General features: G+C 42.6%; 1 protein-coding gene across 1 annotated transcript in view; it reads left to right on the forward strand.

Annotated features, from left to right (window-relative positions):
- Nucleotides 1-17,745, forward strand: part of LOC133535530 (copine-1-like) — a 28,654-nt gene that overhangs the window by 7,396 nt on the left and 3,513 nt on the right. The window contains exons 2-13 of the mRNA XM_061875441.1: nucleotides 1,747-1,875; nucleotides 1,959-2,138; nucleotides 3,929-4,003; nucleotides 4,522-4,593; nucleotides 7,467-7,550; nucleotides 7,610-7,699; nucleotides 7,764-7,850; nucleotides 7,917-8,003; nucleotides 9,613-9,672; nucleotides 11,107-11,240; nucleotides 11,310-11,364; nucleotides 11,516-11,570. Of these exons, the coding sequence (XP_061731425.1) occupies nucleotides 1,747-1,875; nucleotides 1,959-2,138; nucleotides 3,929-4,003; nucleotides 4,522-4,593; nucleotides 7,467-7,550; nucleotides 7,610-7,699; nucleotides 7,764-7,850; nucleotides 7,917-8,003; nucleotides 9,613-9,672; nucleotides 11,107-11,240; nucleotides 11,310-11,364; nucleotides 11,516-11,570 (1,108 nt within the window). The remainder of the gene's footprint in view (nucleotides 1-1,746; nucleotides 1,876-1,958; nucleotides 2,139-3,928; nucleotides 4,004-4,521; nucleotides 4,594-7,466; nucleotides 7,551-7,609; nucleotides 7,700-7,763; nucleotides 7,851-7,916; nucleotides 8,004-9,612; nucleotides 9,673-11,106; nucleotides 11,241-11,309; nucleotides 11,365-11,515; nucleotides 11,571-17,745) is intronic.

Below are 17,745 nucleotides of genomic sequence, written 5' to 3' on the forward strand. Positions count from 1 at the left end.
ACCATTCCACTCATGCCTATGAATATATGCACTGTGGATCCATGTGGCGTGCTGTAACGTGACAATATGTTAGCACAAAGTAGTGAAACTTTGTGCTAACTTGACATTGTGTCATTAGTGCTATCTGTCTAGGTGCTAGCATGCTAACTTCAGTAGTTAACCATTCCACTCATGCCTACATATGTACTGTGGATCCATGTGGCGTGATGTATCGTGACAATATGTTAGCAGAAAGTAATGAGACTTATTGCATATTAGGTCATTAGTGCTACCTGTTCAGGTGCTAGGATGCTAACTTAGTATGGAACCATACCACTCATGCCTATGGATATATGCACTGTGGATCCATGTGGTGTGATGTAACGTGACAATATGTTAGCACAAAGTAATGAGACTTATTGCATATTAGGTCATTAGTGCTATCTGTTCAGGTGCTAGGATGCTAACTTAGTATTTAATCATTCCACTCATGCCTATAAATATATATATATATACTGTGGATCCATGTGGCGTGATGTAACGTGACAATATGTTAGCACAAAGTAGTGAAACTTTGTGCTAACTTGACATTGTGTCATTAGTGCTATATGTCTAGGTGCCAGGATGCTAACTTAGTATTTAACCATTCCACTCATACCTATGAATATATGTACTGTGGATCCATGTGGCGTGATGTAACGTGACAATATGTTAGCACAAAGTAGTGAAACTTTGTGCTAACTTGACATATTGTGTCATTAGTGCTATCCGACTAGGTGCTATCATGCTAACATAGTATTTAACCATTCCACTCATGCCTATCAAATTTACGCACTGTGGATCCACGTGGTGTGATGCAACGTGACAATATGTTAGCACAAAGTAGTGAAACTTTGTGCTAACTTGACAAATATGGGTCATTAATGCTATCTGTCTAGGTGCTACCATGCTAACATAGTATTTAACCATTCCACTCATGTCTATGAATGTACGTACTGTGGATCCATGTGGTGTGATGTAACGTGACAATATCTTAGCAGAAAGTAGTGAAACTTTGTGATAACTTGACATATTCTGTCATTAGTGCTATCTGTCTTGGTGCCAGCATGCTAACTTAGTATGTAACCGTTCCACTCATGCCTATGAATATATGCACTGTGGAGCCACGTGGCGTGATGTAACGTGACAATATGTTAGCAGAAAGTAGTGAAACTTTGCGCAAACTTGACATTGTGTCATTACTGCTATCTGTCTAGGTGCTAGCATGCTAACTTAGTATGTAACCATTCCACTCATGCCTATCAATGTACATACTGTGGATCCATGTGGTGTGATGTAACGTGACAATATGTTAGCACAAAGTAGTGAAACTTTGTGCTAACTTGACAAATATGGGTCATTAATGCTGTCTGTCTAGGTGCTAGCATGCTAACTTAGTATTTAACCATTCCACTCATGCCTATGGATATATGTACTGTGGATCCATGTGGTGTGATGTAACGTGACAATATGTTAGCACAAAGTAGTGAAAATGCTAGCTGGCTTCGTGCTAGTATGCTAATTAGCTGCTACAATGCTAGTGTTAGCTGCTAATATCATTGCTTTGTTAGCAAATTGGCTTCATTGGCATACTGGCCATACTGGTTAGTGTGGTGAAGGTGTGATGGTCATCCAGGAGGATCAGTTTGCTGTAAAAAGACCCGATGCCAGGAGGCGTGCATAGTGGTGCCTACAGTACATAATTGGTATGTTTTGACTCTCTTACAGATGGCGGACTGCGTGTCAAAGGTGGAGCTGAGCGTGTCCTGCAAGGACCTGCTGGACAAAGACGTGGGCTCCAAGTCGGACCCTCTGTGTGTCCTCCTGCAGCGCTCGGGGAAAGACGCCTGGACCGAGGTAGTGACAGTGCAACACACACACACACACACACACACACACACACACACACACACACACACTAAGGTGCCCTCTCCTGTCAGCTGGGCCGCACAGAACGTCTGAAGAACTCTTCCAGCCCGTCTTTCAGCCAGCGCCTCAGACTGGACTACACCTTTGAGACGGTCCAGAACATCAAACTGGGGGTCTACGACATCGACAACAGCTCCCAGGACCTGGGGGACGACGACTACCTGGGAGGGGTGGAGCTCACGCTCGGACAGGTACGCACGCACTCATAATACACACACACACACACTTAACACACACACTTAACACACACATAACTTGGTCTGCTGGTTGTGAAGTTTGTAAGTGGTCTGATGTGTTTACATTTTAACTTGAGGGAAGAGTATGAAATGTGTGTGTGTGTGTGTGTGTGTTCCTGATGTGTGTGTGTGTGTGTTACTGATGTGTGCCTGTGTGTGTGTTACTGATGTGTGTGTGTGTGTGTTACTGATGTGTGCCTGTGTGTGTGTTACTGATGTGTGCCTGTGTGTGTGTTACTGATGTGTGTCTCTGTGTGTGTTACTGATGTGTGTGTGTGTTACTATTTGGTGTGTCTGTGTGTGAGTTTTACTGATGAATGTCTGTCTGTGTGTGTGTGTGTGTTACTGTTGTGTGTTACTGATGTGCCTCTGTGTGTGTGTTACTGAGGTGCGTTACTGATGTGTGTCTGTGTGGGTTACTGGAAGCATGGGGTAGTATTTGTGTATGTATGCGTTTGTCTGTCTGTCTCTGTGTGTGTTACTGAAGTATGTGTGTGTGTGTGTTACTGAATTTTTTCTGTGTGTGTGTTACTGATGTGTGTCTGTGTGTATGTGTGTGTGTGTTACTGAAGTGTGTCTGTGTGTATGTGTTACTGAAGTGTGTCTCTGTGTGTGTATTACTGTTGTGTGTCTGTGTGTGTGTTACTGAAGTGTGTCTCTGTGTGTGTATTACTGTTGTGTGTTACTGATGTGTCTGTGTGTTTGTTACTTATGTTTGTCTATGTGTGTGTGTGTGTGTGTTACTGATGTGTGTATGTGTTACTGACATGTGTCTCTGTGTGTGTGTTACGGATGTGTGTCTGTGTGTGTGTGTTACTGATGTGTGTGTGTTACTGAAGTCTGTCTCTGTGTGTGTATTACTGTTGTGTGTTACTGATGTGTCTCTGTGTGTGTGTTACTAATGTGTGTCTGTGTATGTCTTACTGACACGTGTCTCTATGTGTGTGTGTTACTGACGTGTGTCTGTGTGTGTGTGTGATACCTAAGTGTGTCTGTGTGTGTGTTACCGATGTTTGTGTGTTACTGATGTGTGTCTGTGTGTGTTACTGAAGTATGTCTCTGTCTGTATTACTGTTGTGTGTTACTGATGTGTCTCTGTGTGTGTGTTACTAATGTGTGTGTGTTACTGACGTGTGTCTCTGTGTGTGTGTTTGTGTGTGTGTTACTGACGTGTGTCTGTGTGTGTGTTACTGACATGTGTCTGTGTGTGTTACTGACGTGTGTGTGTGTTACTGACGTGTGTGTGTGTTACTGATGTGTGTCTGTGTGTGTTACTGACATGTGTCTCTGTGTGTGTTACTGACGTGTGTGTGTGTGTTACTGACGTGTGTGTGTGTTACTGATGTGTGTCTGTGTGTGTGTGTGTTACATGTTTGTGTGTGTTACTGATGTGAGTGGGGGTTGTGTGTGCGTGTGTCTCTGTTTGTGTTACTGATGTGTGTGTGTGTGTGTGTGTGTGTGTGTGTGTGTGTGTGTGTGTGTGTGTGTGTGTAACTGTGTGTTACTGATGTGTGTTTGTGTGTGCATGTTACTGATGTGAGTGAGGAGGGGTGAGTGCCTGTGTGTGCGTGTTACTGATGTGTGTGTGTGTGAGTTAATGTGTAATGTGTGTGTATATATTTGTGTGTATATGTGATGTGTTTGTTTGTTTTACTGATGTGTGTGTGCCAGCGTGCGTGTGTGTGTTTGTGATGTGTGTGTGTGTTTTACTGATGTGTGTGTGTGTGTGTGTGTGTGTGTTTCAGATTGTATCCAGTAAAAGTGTGACCAGACCTCTGCAGCTGAAAAAAGGGAAACCCGCTGGCAAAGGCAGCATCACAGTGAGTAGCTGCCATCTTGTGTTCACATTCACACAGACTTCAACACAAATAAATGAAGTACATGAAGACCCAAGCAACAGATTCTGTCTCAGAAGCAGCCAATGAGGTGTCAAGTTTGAGGTCACATGACTTATAAAAAGTCTGCACCATAAACATTTCCATCCTTTCAAACTATAGAAATGATTCCTGTGGTTCAAATATGCAAATTTTGACGGAGAAACCACACATGTGTACAAGTACTTACGTTTTGGTGTGACCCACGCACAGTAAAGGCAGTGCATCACAGGCTAAACAGTCTTGGTGGACAATAAATCCTCCTGCAAACATTGTATGAGCCACGCTCTGAGAAACACAGCAGCTTTTGTATTGAATCGAGAATGTTAAAAATGATAAAATACAGACCACATGCTGGTGTTGTTAGTACTAGGGTTGAAATATTACCTGCTGTTTATGTGGAGTTGTGTAATATTTGAAGATTGCCTGCACGTCACTCTTTGAAATGTCTGCTGTGTGGCTAGATCACGGCGGAGGAGATCAAGGACAACCGAGCCATCACTCTGGAGCTGGAGGCCAAGAATCTGGACAAGAAGGTGACTTGTGTGGATGTAGCACCTCCTGCTGGTTGCATGTGCACCTGCAGCTCTGAATCCATCCTCAATAAGAGACTCTCCCAGCATACTTTTCTTATTATTTGTCTCCAATAAATAGAATAGAAAGTACTTTGTTGATCCCTGGGGGAAATTCAGCATCACAGTTCACTCACAATAGTCAGTAAACACTTGGGTATTTTTTACATAAGACTAATATAAATACAGCCTATTATACAGCGTTATTCGCATGTAAATAATATAAATACAGTCTATTATACTGCATTATTCACATGTGAATAATATAAATACAGTTTATTATACATCATTATTCACATGTGAATAACATAAATACAGTCTTATACAGCATTATTCACATGTGAAAAATGTAAATAGTCTATTACACAGCATTATTCACATGTGAATAACATAAATACAGTTTTTTATACAGCACATTATTCACATGTGAATAACATAAATACAGTTTTTTATACAGCACATTATTCAAATGTGAATAATATAAATACGGTCTTTTATACAGCACATTATTCACATGTGAAAAATGTAAATAGTCTATTATACAGCATTATTCACATGTGAATAACATAAATACAGTTTTTTATACAGCACATTATTCACATGTGAATAACATAAATACAGTTTTTTATACAGCACATTATTCACATGTGAATAATATAAATACAGTCTAGTATACAGCATTATTCACATGTGAAAAATGTAGTCTATTATACAGCATTATTCACATGTGAATAACATAAATACAGTCTTTTATACAGCACATTATTCAAATGTGAATAATATAAATACAGTTTAGTATACAGCATTATTCACATGTGAAAAATATAGTCTATTATACAGCATTATTCACATGTGAATAACATAAATACAGTCTTTTATACAGCACATTATTCAAATGTGAATAACATAAATACAGTTTTTTATACAGCACATTATTCACATGTGAATAATATAAATACAGTCTAGTATACAGCATTATTCACATGTGAAAAATATAGTCTATTATACAGCATTATTCACATGTGAATAACATAAATACAGTCTTTTATACAGCACATTATTCAAATGTGAATAACATAAATACAGTTTTTTATACAGCACATTATTCACATGTGAATAACATAAATACAGTTTTTTATACAGCACATTATTCACATGTGAATAATATAAATACAGTCTAGTATACAGCATTATTCACATGTGAAAAATATAGTCTATTATACAGCATTATTCACATGTGAATAACATAAATACAGTCTTTTATACAGCACATTATTCAAATGCGAATAATATAAATACAGCCTAGTATACAGCACATTATTCACATGTGAAAAATATAGTCTATTATACAGCTTTATTCACATGTGAATAATATAAATACAGCCTATTATACAGCACATTATTCACATGTGAATAATATAAATACAGTCTAGTATACAGCATTATTCACATGTGAAAAATATAGTCTATTATACAGCATTATTCACATGTGAATAACATAAATACAGTCTTTTATACAGCACATTATTCACATGTGAATAATATAATACAGTTTTTTATACAGCACATTATTCACATGTGAATAATATAATACAGTTTTTTATACAGCACATTATTCACATGTGAATAATATAATACAGTCTAGTATACAGCATTATTCACATGTGAATAACATAAATATCGTCTTTTATACGGCACATTATTCAAATGTGAATAATATAAATACAGTCTTTTATACGGCACATTATTCACATGTGAATAACATAAATACCGTCTATTATACAGCATTATTCACATGTGAATAACATAAATACCGTCTATTATACAGCATTATTCAAATGTGAATAATATAAATACAGTCTTTTATACGGCACATTATTCACATGTGAATAACATAAATACAGTCTATTATACAGCATTATTCACATGTGAATAACATAAATACCGTCTATTATACAGCATTATTCACATGTGAATAACATAAATACAGTCTATTATACAGCATTATTCACATGTGAATAACATAAATACCGTCTATTATACAGCATTATTCAAATGTGAATAATATAAATACAGTCTAGTATACAGCATTATTCACATGTGAAAAATATAGTCAATTATACAGCATTATTCACATGTGAATAACATAAATATCGTCTTTTATACAGCACATTATTCAAATGTGAATAACATAAATACCGTCTATTATACAGCATTATTCAAATGTGAATAATATAAATACAGTCTTTAATACGGCACATTATTCACATGTGAATAACATAAATACAGTTTTTTATACAGCACATTATTCAAATGTGAATAATATAAATACAGTCTTTTATACAGCACATTATTCACATGTGAATAACATAAATATCGTCTTTTATACAGCACATTATTCAAATGTGAATAACATAAATACCGTCTATTATACAGCACATTATTCACATCTGAATAACATAAATACCGTCTATTATACAGCATTATTCAAATGTGAATAACAACTACAGTCTTTTATGCAGCATTATTCACATGTGAATAACATAAGTACATTATTCATTTAAGTACCGTCAAAAGGAACATATGCATTATACAGTCATAAACATAATACAGCATTGTACAATGCTGGACTAAAATCCTTAAAAAGCGGGTTGAAGGCAGGTTGATGCCATAGCAACAACATGAATGTGGCACCTGAGCTCCCAGGTTTAGCCCAGTGAGCACCAGGAGAACAATAGCTTGTGCATCATTGGATGCAATCAGATATTGCGTAAGTAACATTTCATTTGATCAACAGCCTTCAGTCATTCAGTCAAAATATCTTCCTACTTTTGCAGGACACATTTGGAAAGTCTGATCCTTTCCTGGAGTTCTTCAAGCAAGGAGAAGATGGAAAATGGCAGCTGGTCCACAGAACCGAGGTCCTGAAATAACCGGGAAGACGTCACCCACAACCTTTCAACTCCTCGTGTGTTTGCAGGTGGTGAAGAACAACCTGAGTCCCACCTGGAAGAAGTTCTCCGTTCCTCTGCAGACCTTCTGCAGCAGCGACCTGGAAAGGCCCCTCAAGGTTCCACCAATCAGAGAGCACCTTCGCTCCGCCCCCACGGCCGCTAAACTCCTGTCTTGCTCAGGTGGATTGTTCCGACCACGACAGCGACGGCTCGCACGATCTCATCGGCTCTTTCACCACCAAAGTGTCGGAGCTGCAGAAAGCATCGGTGAGCTCACTGTGAGGGGAAGGAGTTGAAAAAGTACGACGGTGCTGACACTCTTTTGTCCTCCAGGTGGCGTTTGACTGCATCCATCCTGAGAAACAGAAGAAGAAGAAGAACTACAAGAACTCTGGCGTGGTATCTGTGAAGAGCTGCAAGGTGCGGACCACACGATGGTCACGTTTTAGAGGTCCCAGCGTCAGCCGCCTGATGGCGCCATCTTGTGGTCACTGACGTAAACACACACCATTTTACTGTAAAGTCTAACTGGAATAGATGTTCTTGTAAGGAAGAAGACAACCTCATCTTTGTACAAACCATGGAGGACAGACTAGTAGGGAGTGTGATGACATCATCAATGCTGCTTATGTGCGGTGGGATGACAACACTGTTCATGTAGTGTGATGACATCGTCAACAGTGCTCATGTGCAGTGGGATGACAACATTTGTGATGACATCATTGCTGCTTATGTGCGGTGGGATGACATCAACACTGTTCATGCAGTGTGATGACATCGTCAACGGTGCTCATGTGCAGTGGGATGACAACATTTGTGATGACATCATTGCTGCTTATGTGCAGTGTGATGACAACACTGTTCATGTAGTGTGATGACATCGTCAACGGTGCTCATGTGCAGTGTGATGACATCAACGCTGCTCATGTATAGTGTGATGACATCAACACTGTTCATGTGCAGTGTGATGACATCTACGCTGCTCATGTATAGTGTGATGACATCAACACTGTTAATTTGCAGTGTGATAACAACACTGTTCATGTGCAGTGTGATGACATCAACACTGCTCATGTGCAGTGTGATGACATCACACTGCTCATGTGCAGTGTGATGACACTGCACATGAGCAGTGTGATGTCATCACACTGCTTGAAAATTAAGAGTTTATGTCACTGCTCATGTGCAGTGTTGATGTCATCACACTGCTCATGTGCAGTGTGATGACATCAACACTGCTCATGTGCAGTGTGATGACATCAACACTGCTCATGTGCAGTGTGATGACAACACTGCTCATGTGCAGTGTGATGACATCAACGCTGCTCATGTGCAGTGTGATGACATCAATACTGTTCATGTGCAGTGTGATGACATCATCTACACTGTTCATTTGCAGTGTGATGACATCAACACTGTTCATGTGCAGTGTGATGACATCAATACTGTTCATGTGCAGTGTGATGACATCATCAACACTGTTCATTTGCAGTGTGATGACATCAACACTGTTCATGTGCAGTGTGATGACATCAACACTGTACATATGCAGTGTGATGACATCAACACTGTACATGTGCAGTGTGATGACATCAACACTGTTCATGTGCAGTGTGATGACATCATCAACACTGTTCATGTGCAGTGTGATGACATCATCAACACTGTTCATGTGCAGTGTGATGACATCAATGCTGCTCTTGTGCAGTGTGATGACAAAAAAAATATGTGCAGCATTTCATATTATTAGCTACAAAATCAACATTTCAGCTTAAAAATTAAGAGTTTATGTCACTCTTTCCTATGAGAACTTGTTGGACTTTAGACTAGTTGGTACAATTCCATGCAGCACAATAGAGGCATCTTCTCCATTGGTACTTCACACATCCAATATGGCTCAGCACTCAATAAGTGCGTGAGCGTGCAGCCCCCCCCCCATTCTCCTCGCACTGAAGCCATCTGCTGCCTTCTGCTGGACACAGCTGGCATAACTGATCTCTCACAGTGTGTTTGTGTTTGTGTTTTTCAGCTGGTGACGCAGCACACCTTCCTGGACTACGTGATGGGCGGCTGCCAGATCAACTTCACCGTACGTCAGAAGATTACTTCATTTTCAATTCTATTTATATAGCGCCTCTTCTCTAGTGCCTGTACATGAAAAAGTTTGTAAAGCAAAGCCCAGTTCCCCAGAACAACTATTCATACTTGCCAACCCTCCTGATTTTTCCGGGAGACTCTCGAATTCCACCCGGACAACAATATCAATCAATCAATCAATGTTTATTTATATAGCCCCAAATCACAAATGTCTCAAAGGACTGCACAAATCATTACGACTACAACATCCTCGGAAGAACCCACAAAAGGGCAAGGAAAACTCACACCCAGTGGGCAGGGAGAATTCACATCCAGTGGGACGCCAGTGACAATGCTGACTATGAGAAACCTTGGAGAGGACCTCAGATGTGGGCAACCCCCCCCCCCCCTCTAGGGGACCGAAAGCAATGGATGTCGAGCGGGTCTAACATGATACTGTGAAAGTTCAATCCATAGTGGCTCCAACACAGCCGCGAGAGTTCAGTTCAAGCGGATCCAAGACAGCAGCGAGAGTCCCGTCCACAGGAAACCATCTCAAGCGGAGGCGGATCAGCAGCGTAGAGATGTCCCCAACAGATACAGGCGAGCGGTCCATCCTGGGTCCCGACTCTGGACAGCCAGTACTTCATCCATGGTCATCGGGGCCTTAAAGGCACTGCCTTTTGCATCCTCTACAACCTGTCGTCACGTCCACTTTTCCTCCACACTAACATCATGTCGGCCCAGAGACACAATATATTTGCGGCTTTATTGGACACACACAAGTGAATGCAAATCATACTTGGTCAACAGCCATACAGGTCACACTGAGGGTGGCCGTATAAACAACTTTAACACTGTTACAAATATGCGCCACACTGTGAACCCACACCAAACAAGAATGACAAACACATTTCGGGAGAACATCCGCACCGTAACACAACATAAACATAACAAAACAAATACCCAGAAACCCTTGCAGCACTAACTCTTCCGTGGCACACATTTCGGGAGAACATCCGCACCGTAACACAACATAAACATAACAAAACAAATACCCAGAAACCCTTGCAGCACTAACTCTTCCGTGGCACACATTTCGGGAGAACATCCGCACCGTAACACAACATAAACATAACAAAACAAATACCCAGAAACCCTTGCAGCACTAACTCTTCCGTGGCACACATTTCGGGAGAACATCCGCACCGTAACACAACATAAACATAACAAAACAAATACCCAGAAACCCTTGCAGCACTAACTCTTCCGTGGCGCTACAATATACACCCTTCGCTACCACCAAACCCCGACTAATGATGACATCATGTGCAGTGTGATGACATCATCACTGTTACAAATAGAGGTGTTTGGAAATGGAGTTTGCAGCAAACATCCCAGGTGCAAGTGAGCAATGTCATTAAAATGTCGGCTCTCTGTCTCACAGGTGGGAATCGACTTCACCGGCTCCAACGGTGACCCTCGCCAGCCCAACTCCCTGCACCACATGAGTCCAGATGGGCTGAACCAGTACCTGTCTGCACTGTGGTCTGTGGGCCAGGTGGTGCAGGACTACGACACGTGAGTGCTCACTGCTGTCACCTGGAACTCAGGTATTGTCCTGCTCACCTTGACGTGTTTGTCTTGCAGCGATAAACTGTTCCCCGCGTTTGGGTTTGGAGCCAAACTCCCACCGGACTATCAGGTGGTTTCCATAGCAACGCATGATAAACACTTCCTGTATTCTATTCTATTTCAAATGTGTAAAAGATCATTGATACTGTTGTGTTTTTTTCCCCCACCGTGATGTTTATTGACCGCTTTTCTTGTTGTTGTTGTTGTTGTTGTTCCTACAGGCCGCGCATCACGAGTTTGCCCTCAACTTCAACCCCAGCAACCCTTACTGCCAAGGTGCACACTTCTCTTACTCCTTGGAACATCTTCTGCACTTCTCTGTTTGGTGTCAAGTGTGTGCTTGACAACTGACAAGTGTCAAGTGCGTTAAGTGTTTACCTGACAAAGTGTACTTGACAAGTGTGTACTTGACAAGTGTGTCAAATGTGTACCCAACAAGTGTGTCAAGTGTCTACTTGACAAGTGTGTACTTGACAAGCATGTCAAGTGCGCACTTGACAAGCATGTCAAGTGCGCACTTGACAAGCATGTCAAGTGCGCACTTGACAAGCATGTCAAGTGTGTATTTGACAAGCGTGTCAAGTGTGTACTTGACAAGCGTGTCAAGTGTGTACTTGACAAGCGTGTCAAGTGTGTACTTGACAAGCGTGTCAAGTGTGTACTTGACAAGCGTGTCAAGTGTGTACTTGACAAGCGTGTCAAGTGTGTACTTGACAAGCGTGTCAAGTGTGTACTTGACAAGCGTGTCAAGTGTGTACTTGACAAGCGTGTCAAGTGTGTACTTGACAAGCGTGTCAAGTGTGTACTTGACAAGCGTGTCAAGTGTGTACTTGACAAGCGTGTCAAGTGTGTACTTGACAAGCGTGTCAAGTGTGTACTTGACAAGCGTGTCAAGTGTGTACTTGACAAGCGTGTCAAGTGTGTACTTGACAAGCGTGTCAAGTGTGTACTTGACAAGCGTGTCAAGTGTGTACTTGACAAGCGTGTCAAGTGTGTACTTGACAAGCGTGTCAAGTGTGTACTTGACAAGCGTGTCAAGTGTGTACTTGACAAGCGTGTCAAGTGTGTACTTGACAAGCGTGTCAAGTGTGTACTTGACAAGCGTGTCAAGTGTGTACTTGACAAGCGTGTCAAGAGTCTACTTGACAAATGTGTACTTGACAAGCATGTCAAGTGTCTACTTGACAAGTATGTACTTGACAAGTGTATCAAGTGTCTACTTGACAAGTGTGTACCTGTCAAGTGTGTTCTTGACGAGCATGTCAAGTGTGTTCTTGACGAGCATGTCAAGTGTGTTCTTGACGAGCATGTCAAGTGTGTTCTTGACGAGCATGTCAAGTGTGTTCTTGACGAGCATGTCAAGTGTGTTCTTGACGAGCATGTCAAGTGTGTTCTTGACGAGCATGTCAAGTGTGTTCTTGACGAGCATGTCAAGTGTGTTCTTGACGAGCATGTCAAGTGTGTTCTTGACGAGCATGTCAAGTGTGTTCTTGACGAGCATGTCAAGTGTGTTCTTGACGAGCATGTCAAGTGTGTTCTTGACGAGCATGTCAAGTGTGTTCTTGACGAGCATGTCAAGTGTGTTCTTGACGAGCATGTCAAGTGTGTTCTTGACGAGCATGTCAAGTGTGTTCTTGACGAGCATGTCAAGTGTGTTCTTGACGAGCATGTCAAGTGTGTTCTTGACGAGCATGTCAAGTGTGTTCTTGACGAGCATGTCAAGTGTGTTCTTGACGAGCATGTCAAGTGTGTTCTTGACGAGCATGTCAAGTGTGTTCTTGACGAGCATGTCAAGTGTGTTCTTGACGAGCATGTCAAGTGTGTTCTTGACGAGCATGTCAAGTGTGTTCTTGACGAGCATGTCAAGTGTGTTCTTGACGAGCATGTCAAGTGTGTTCTTGACGAGCATGTCAAGTGTGTTCTTGACGAGCATGTCAAGTGTGTTCTTGACGAGCATGTCAAGTGTGTTCTTGACGAGCATGTCAAGTGTGTTCTTGACGAGCATGTCAAGTGTGTTCTTGACGAGCATGTCAAGTGTGTTCTTGACGAGCATGTCAAGTGTGTTCTTGACGAGCATGTCAAGTGTGTTCTTGACGAGCATGTCAAGTGTGTTCTTGACGAGCATGTCAAGTGTCTACTTGACGAGCATGTCAAGTGTCTACTTGACGAGCATGTCAAGTGTCTACTTGACGAGCATGTCAAGTGTCTACTTGACGAGCATGTCAAGTGTCTACTTGACGAGCATGTCAAGTGTCTACTTGACGAGCATGTCAAGTGTCTACTTGACGAGCATGTCAAGTGTCTACTTGACGAGCATGTCAAGTGTCTACTTGACGAGCATGTCAAGTGTCTACTTGACAAGTATGTACTTGACAAGCGTGTCGAGTGTGTTCTTGACGAGCGTGTCGAGTGTCTACTTGACGAGCGTGTCGAGTGTCTACTTCACAAGCGTGTCAAGTGTGTTCTTGACAAGCGTGTCAAGTGTCTACTCGACAAGCGTGTCAAGTGTCTACTCGACAAGCGTGTCAAGTGTCTACTCCACAAGCGTGTCAAGTGTCTACTCCACAAGCGTGTCAAGTGTCTACTCCACAAGCGTGTCAAGTGTCTCCTCCACAAGCGTGTCAAGTGTCTACTCCACAAGCGTGTCAAGTGTCTACTCCACAAGCTTGTCAAGTGTGTACTTGACAAGAATGTCAAGTGTCTACTTGACAAATATGTACTTGACAAGCGTATCAAGTGTGTTCTTGACAAGCGTGTCAAGTGTGTTCTTGACAAGCGTGTCAAGTGTGTTCTTGACAAGCGTGTCAAGTGTGTTCTTGACAAGCGTGTCAAGTGTGTTCTTGACGAGCGTGTCAAGTGTGTTCTTGACGAGCGTGTCAAGTGTGTTCTTGACGAGCGTGTCAAGTGTGTTCTTGACGAGCGTGTCAAGTGTGTTCTTGACGAGCGTGTCAAGTGTGTTCTTGACGAGCGTGTCAAGTGTGTTCTTGACGAGCATGTCAAGTGTGTTCTTGACGAGCATGTCAAGTGTGTTCTTGACGAGCATGTCAAGTGTGTTCTTGACGAGCATGTCAAGTGTGTTCTTGACGAGCATGTCAAGTGTGTTCTTGACGAGCATGTCAAGTGTGTTCTTGACGAGCATGTCAAGTGTGTTCTTGACGAGCATGTCAAGTGTGTTCTTGACGAGCATGTCAAGTGTGTTCTTGACGAGCATGTCAAGTGTGTTCTTGACGAGCATGTCAAGTGTGTTCTTGACGAGCATGTCAAGTGTGTACTTGACGAGCATGTCAAGTGTGTTCTTGACGAGCATGTCAAGTGTGTTCTTGACGAGCATGTCAAGTGTGTTCTTGACGAGCATGTCAAGTGTGTTCTTGACGAGCATGTCAAGTGTGTTCTTGACGAGCATGTCAAGTGTGTTCTTGACGAGCATGTCAAGTGTGTTCTTGACGAGCATGTCAAGTGTGTTCTTGACGAGCATGTCAAGTGTGTTCTTGACGAGCATGTCAAGTGTGTTCTTGACGAGCATGTCAAGTGTCTACTTGACGAGCATGTCAAGTGTCTACTTGACGAGCATGTCAAGTGTCTACTTGACGAGCATGTCAAGTGTCTACTTGACGAGCATGTCAAGTGTCTACTTGACGAGCATGTCAAGTGTCTACTTGACGAGCATGTCAAGTGTCTACTTGACAAGTATGTACTTGACAAGCGTGTCGAGTGTGTTCTTGACGAGCGTGTCGAGTGTCTACTTGACAAGCGTGTCGAGTGTCTACTTGACAAGCGTGTCGAGTGTCTACTTGACAAGCGTGTCGAGTGTCTACTTCACAAGCGTGTCAAGTGTGTTCTTGACAAGCGTGTCAAGCGTCTACTCGACAAGCGTGTCAAGCGTCTACTCGACAAGCGTGTCAAGTGTCTACTCCACAAGCGTGTCAAGTGTCTACTCCACAAGCGTGTCAAGTGTCTACTCCACAAGCGTGTCAAGTGTCTACTCCACAAGCGTGTCAAGTGTCTACTCCACAAGCGTGTCAAGTGTCTACTCCACAAGCTTGTCAAGTGTGTACTTGACAAGAATGTCAAGTGTCTACTTGACAAATATGTACTTGACAAGCGTATCAAGTGTGTTCTTGACAAGCGTGTCAAGTGTGTTCTTGACAAGCGTGTCAAGTGTGTTCTTGACAAGCGTGTCAAGTGTGTTCTTGACAAGCGTGTCAAGTGTGTTCTTGACAAGCGTGTCAAGTGTGTACTTGACAAGTGTGTCAAATGTGTACCCGACAAGTGTGTCAAGTGTCTACTTGACAAGTGTGTACTTGACAAGCATGTCAAGTGTGTATTTGACAAGCATGTCAAGTGTGTACTTGACAAGCATGTCAAGTGTGTACTTGACAAGCATGTCAAGTGTGTACTTGACAAGCGTGTCAAGTGTGTACTTGACAAGCGTGTCAAGTGTGTACTTGACAAGCGTGTCAAGTGTGTACTTGACAAGCGTGTCAAGTGTGTACTTGACAAGCGTGTCAAGTGTGTACTTGACAAGCGTGTCAAGTGTGTACTTGACAAGCGTGTCAAGTGTGTACTTGACAAGCGTGTCAAGTGTGTACTTGACAAGCGTGTCAAGTGTGTACTTGACAAGCGTGTCAAGTGTGTACTTGACAAGCGTGTCAAGTGTGTACTTGACAAGCGTGTCAAGTGTGTACTTGACAAGCGTGTCAAGTGTGTACTTGACAAGCGTGTCAAGTGTGTACTTGACAAGCGAGTCAAGTGTGTACTTGACAAGCGAGTCAAGTGTGTACTTGACAAGCGTGTCAAGTGTGTACTTGACAAGTGTGTCAAGAGTCTACTTGACAAATGTGTACTTGACAAGCATGTCAAGTGTCTACTTGACAAGTGTGTACCTGTCAAGTGTGTTCTTGACGAGCATGTCAAGTGTGTTCTTGACGAGCATGTCAAGTGTGTTCTTGACGAGCATGTCAAGTGTGTTCTTGACGAGCATGTCAAGTGTGTTCTTGACGAGCATGTCAAGTGTGTTCTTGACGAGCATGTCAAGTGTGTTCTTGACGAGCATGTCAAGTGTGTTCTTGACGAGCATGTCAAGTGTGTTCTTGACGAGCATGTCAAGTGTGTTCTTGACGAGCATGTCAAGTGTGTTCTTGACGAGCATGTCAAGTGTGTTCTTGACGAGCATGTCAAGTGTGTTCTTGACGAGCATGTCAAGTGTGTTCTTGACGAGCATGTCAAGTGTGTTCTTGACGAGCATGTCAAGTGTGTTCTTGACGAGCATGTCAAGTGTGTTCTTGACGAGCATGTCAAGTGTGTTCTTGACGAGCATGTCAAGTGTGTTCTTGACGAGCATGTCAAGTGTGTTCTTGAGGAGCATGTCAAGTGTGTACTTGACGAGCATGTCAAGTGTGTACTTGACGAGCATGTCAAGTGTGTACTTGACGAGCATGTCAAGTGTGTACTTGACGAGCATGTCAAGTGTGTACTTGACGAGCATGTCAAGTGTGTACTTGACGAGCATGTCAAGTGTGTTCTTGACGAGCATGTCAAGTGTGTTCTTGACGAGCATGTCAAGTGTGTTCTTGACGAGCATGTCAAGTGTGTTCTTGACGAGCATGTCAAGTGTGTTCTTGACGAGCATGTCAAGTGTGTTCTTGACGAGCATGTCAAGTGTGTTCTTGACGAGCATGTCAAGTGTGTACTTGACGAGCATGTCAAGTGTGTACTTGACGAGCATGTCAAGTGTGTACTTGACGAGCATGTCAAGTGTGTACTTGACGAGCATGTCAAGTGTGTACTTGACGAGCATGTCAAGTGTGTACTTGACGAGCATGTCAAGTGTGTACTTGACGAGCATGTCAAGTGTGTACTTGACGAGCATGTCAAGTGTGTACTTGACGAGCATGTCAAGTGTGTACTTGACGAGCATGTCAAGTGTGTACTTGACGAGCATGTCAAGTGTGTACTTGACGAGCATGTCAAGTGTCTACTTGACGAGCATGTCAAGTGTCTACTTGACAAGCGTGTCGAGTTTGTTCTTGACGAGCGTGTCGAGTGTGTTCTTGACGAGCGTGTCGAGTGTGTACTTGACGAGCGTGTCGAGTGTCTACTTGACGAGCGTGTCGAGTGTCTACTTGACGAGCGTGTCGAGTGTGTTCTTGACAAGCGTGTCGAGTGTCTACTTCACAAGCGTGTCAAGTGTGTTCTTGACAAGCGTGTCAAGTGTGTTCTTGACAAGCGTGTCAAGTGTCTACTTGACAAGTGTGTACCTGTCAAGTGTGTGCGTGTCAAGTGTCTACTCCACAAGCGTGTCAAGTGTCTACTCCACAAGCTTGTCAAGTGTGTACTTGACAAGAATGTCAAGTGTCTACTTGACAAATATGTACTTGACAAGCGTATCAAGTGTGTTCTTGACAAGCGTGTCAAGTGTGTTCTTGACAAGCGTGTCAAGTGTGTTCTTGAC

The sequence above is a fragment of the Nerophis ophidion genome, linkage group LG16 (genome assembly GCF_033978795.1).
Source record: "Nerophis ophidion isolate RoL-2023_Sa linkage group LG16, RoL_Noph_v1.0, whole genome shotgun sequence".
NCBI lineage: Eukaryota > Metazoa > Chordata > Actinopteri > Syngnathiformes > Syngnathidae > Nerophis > Nerophis ophidion.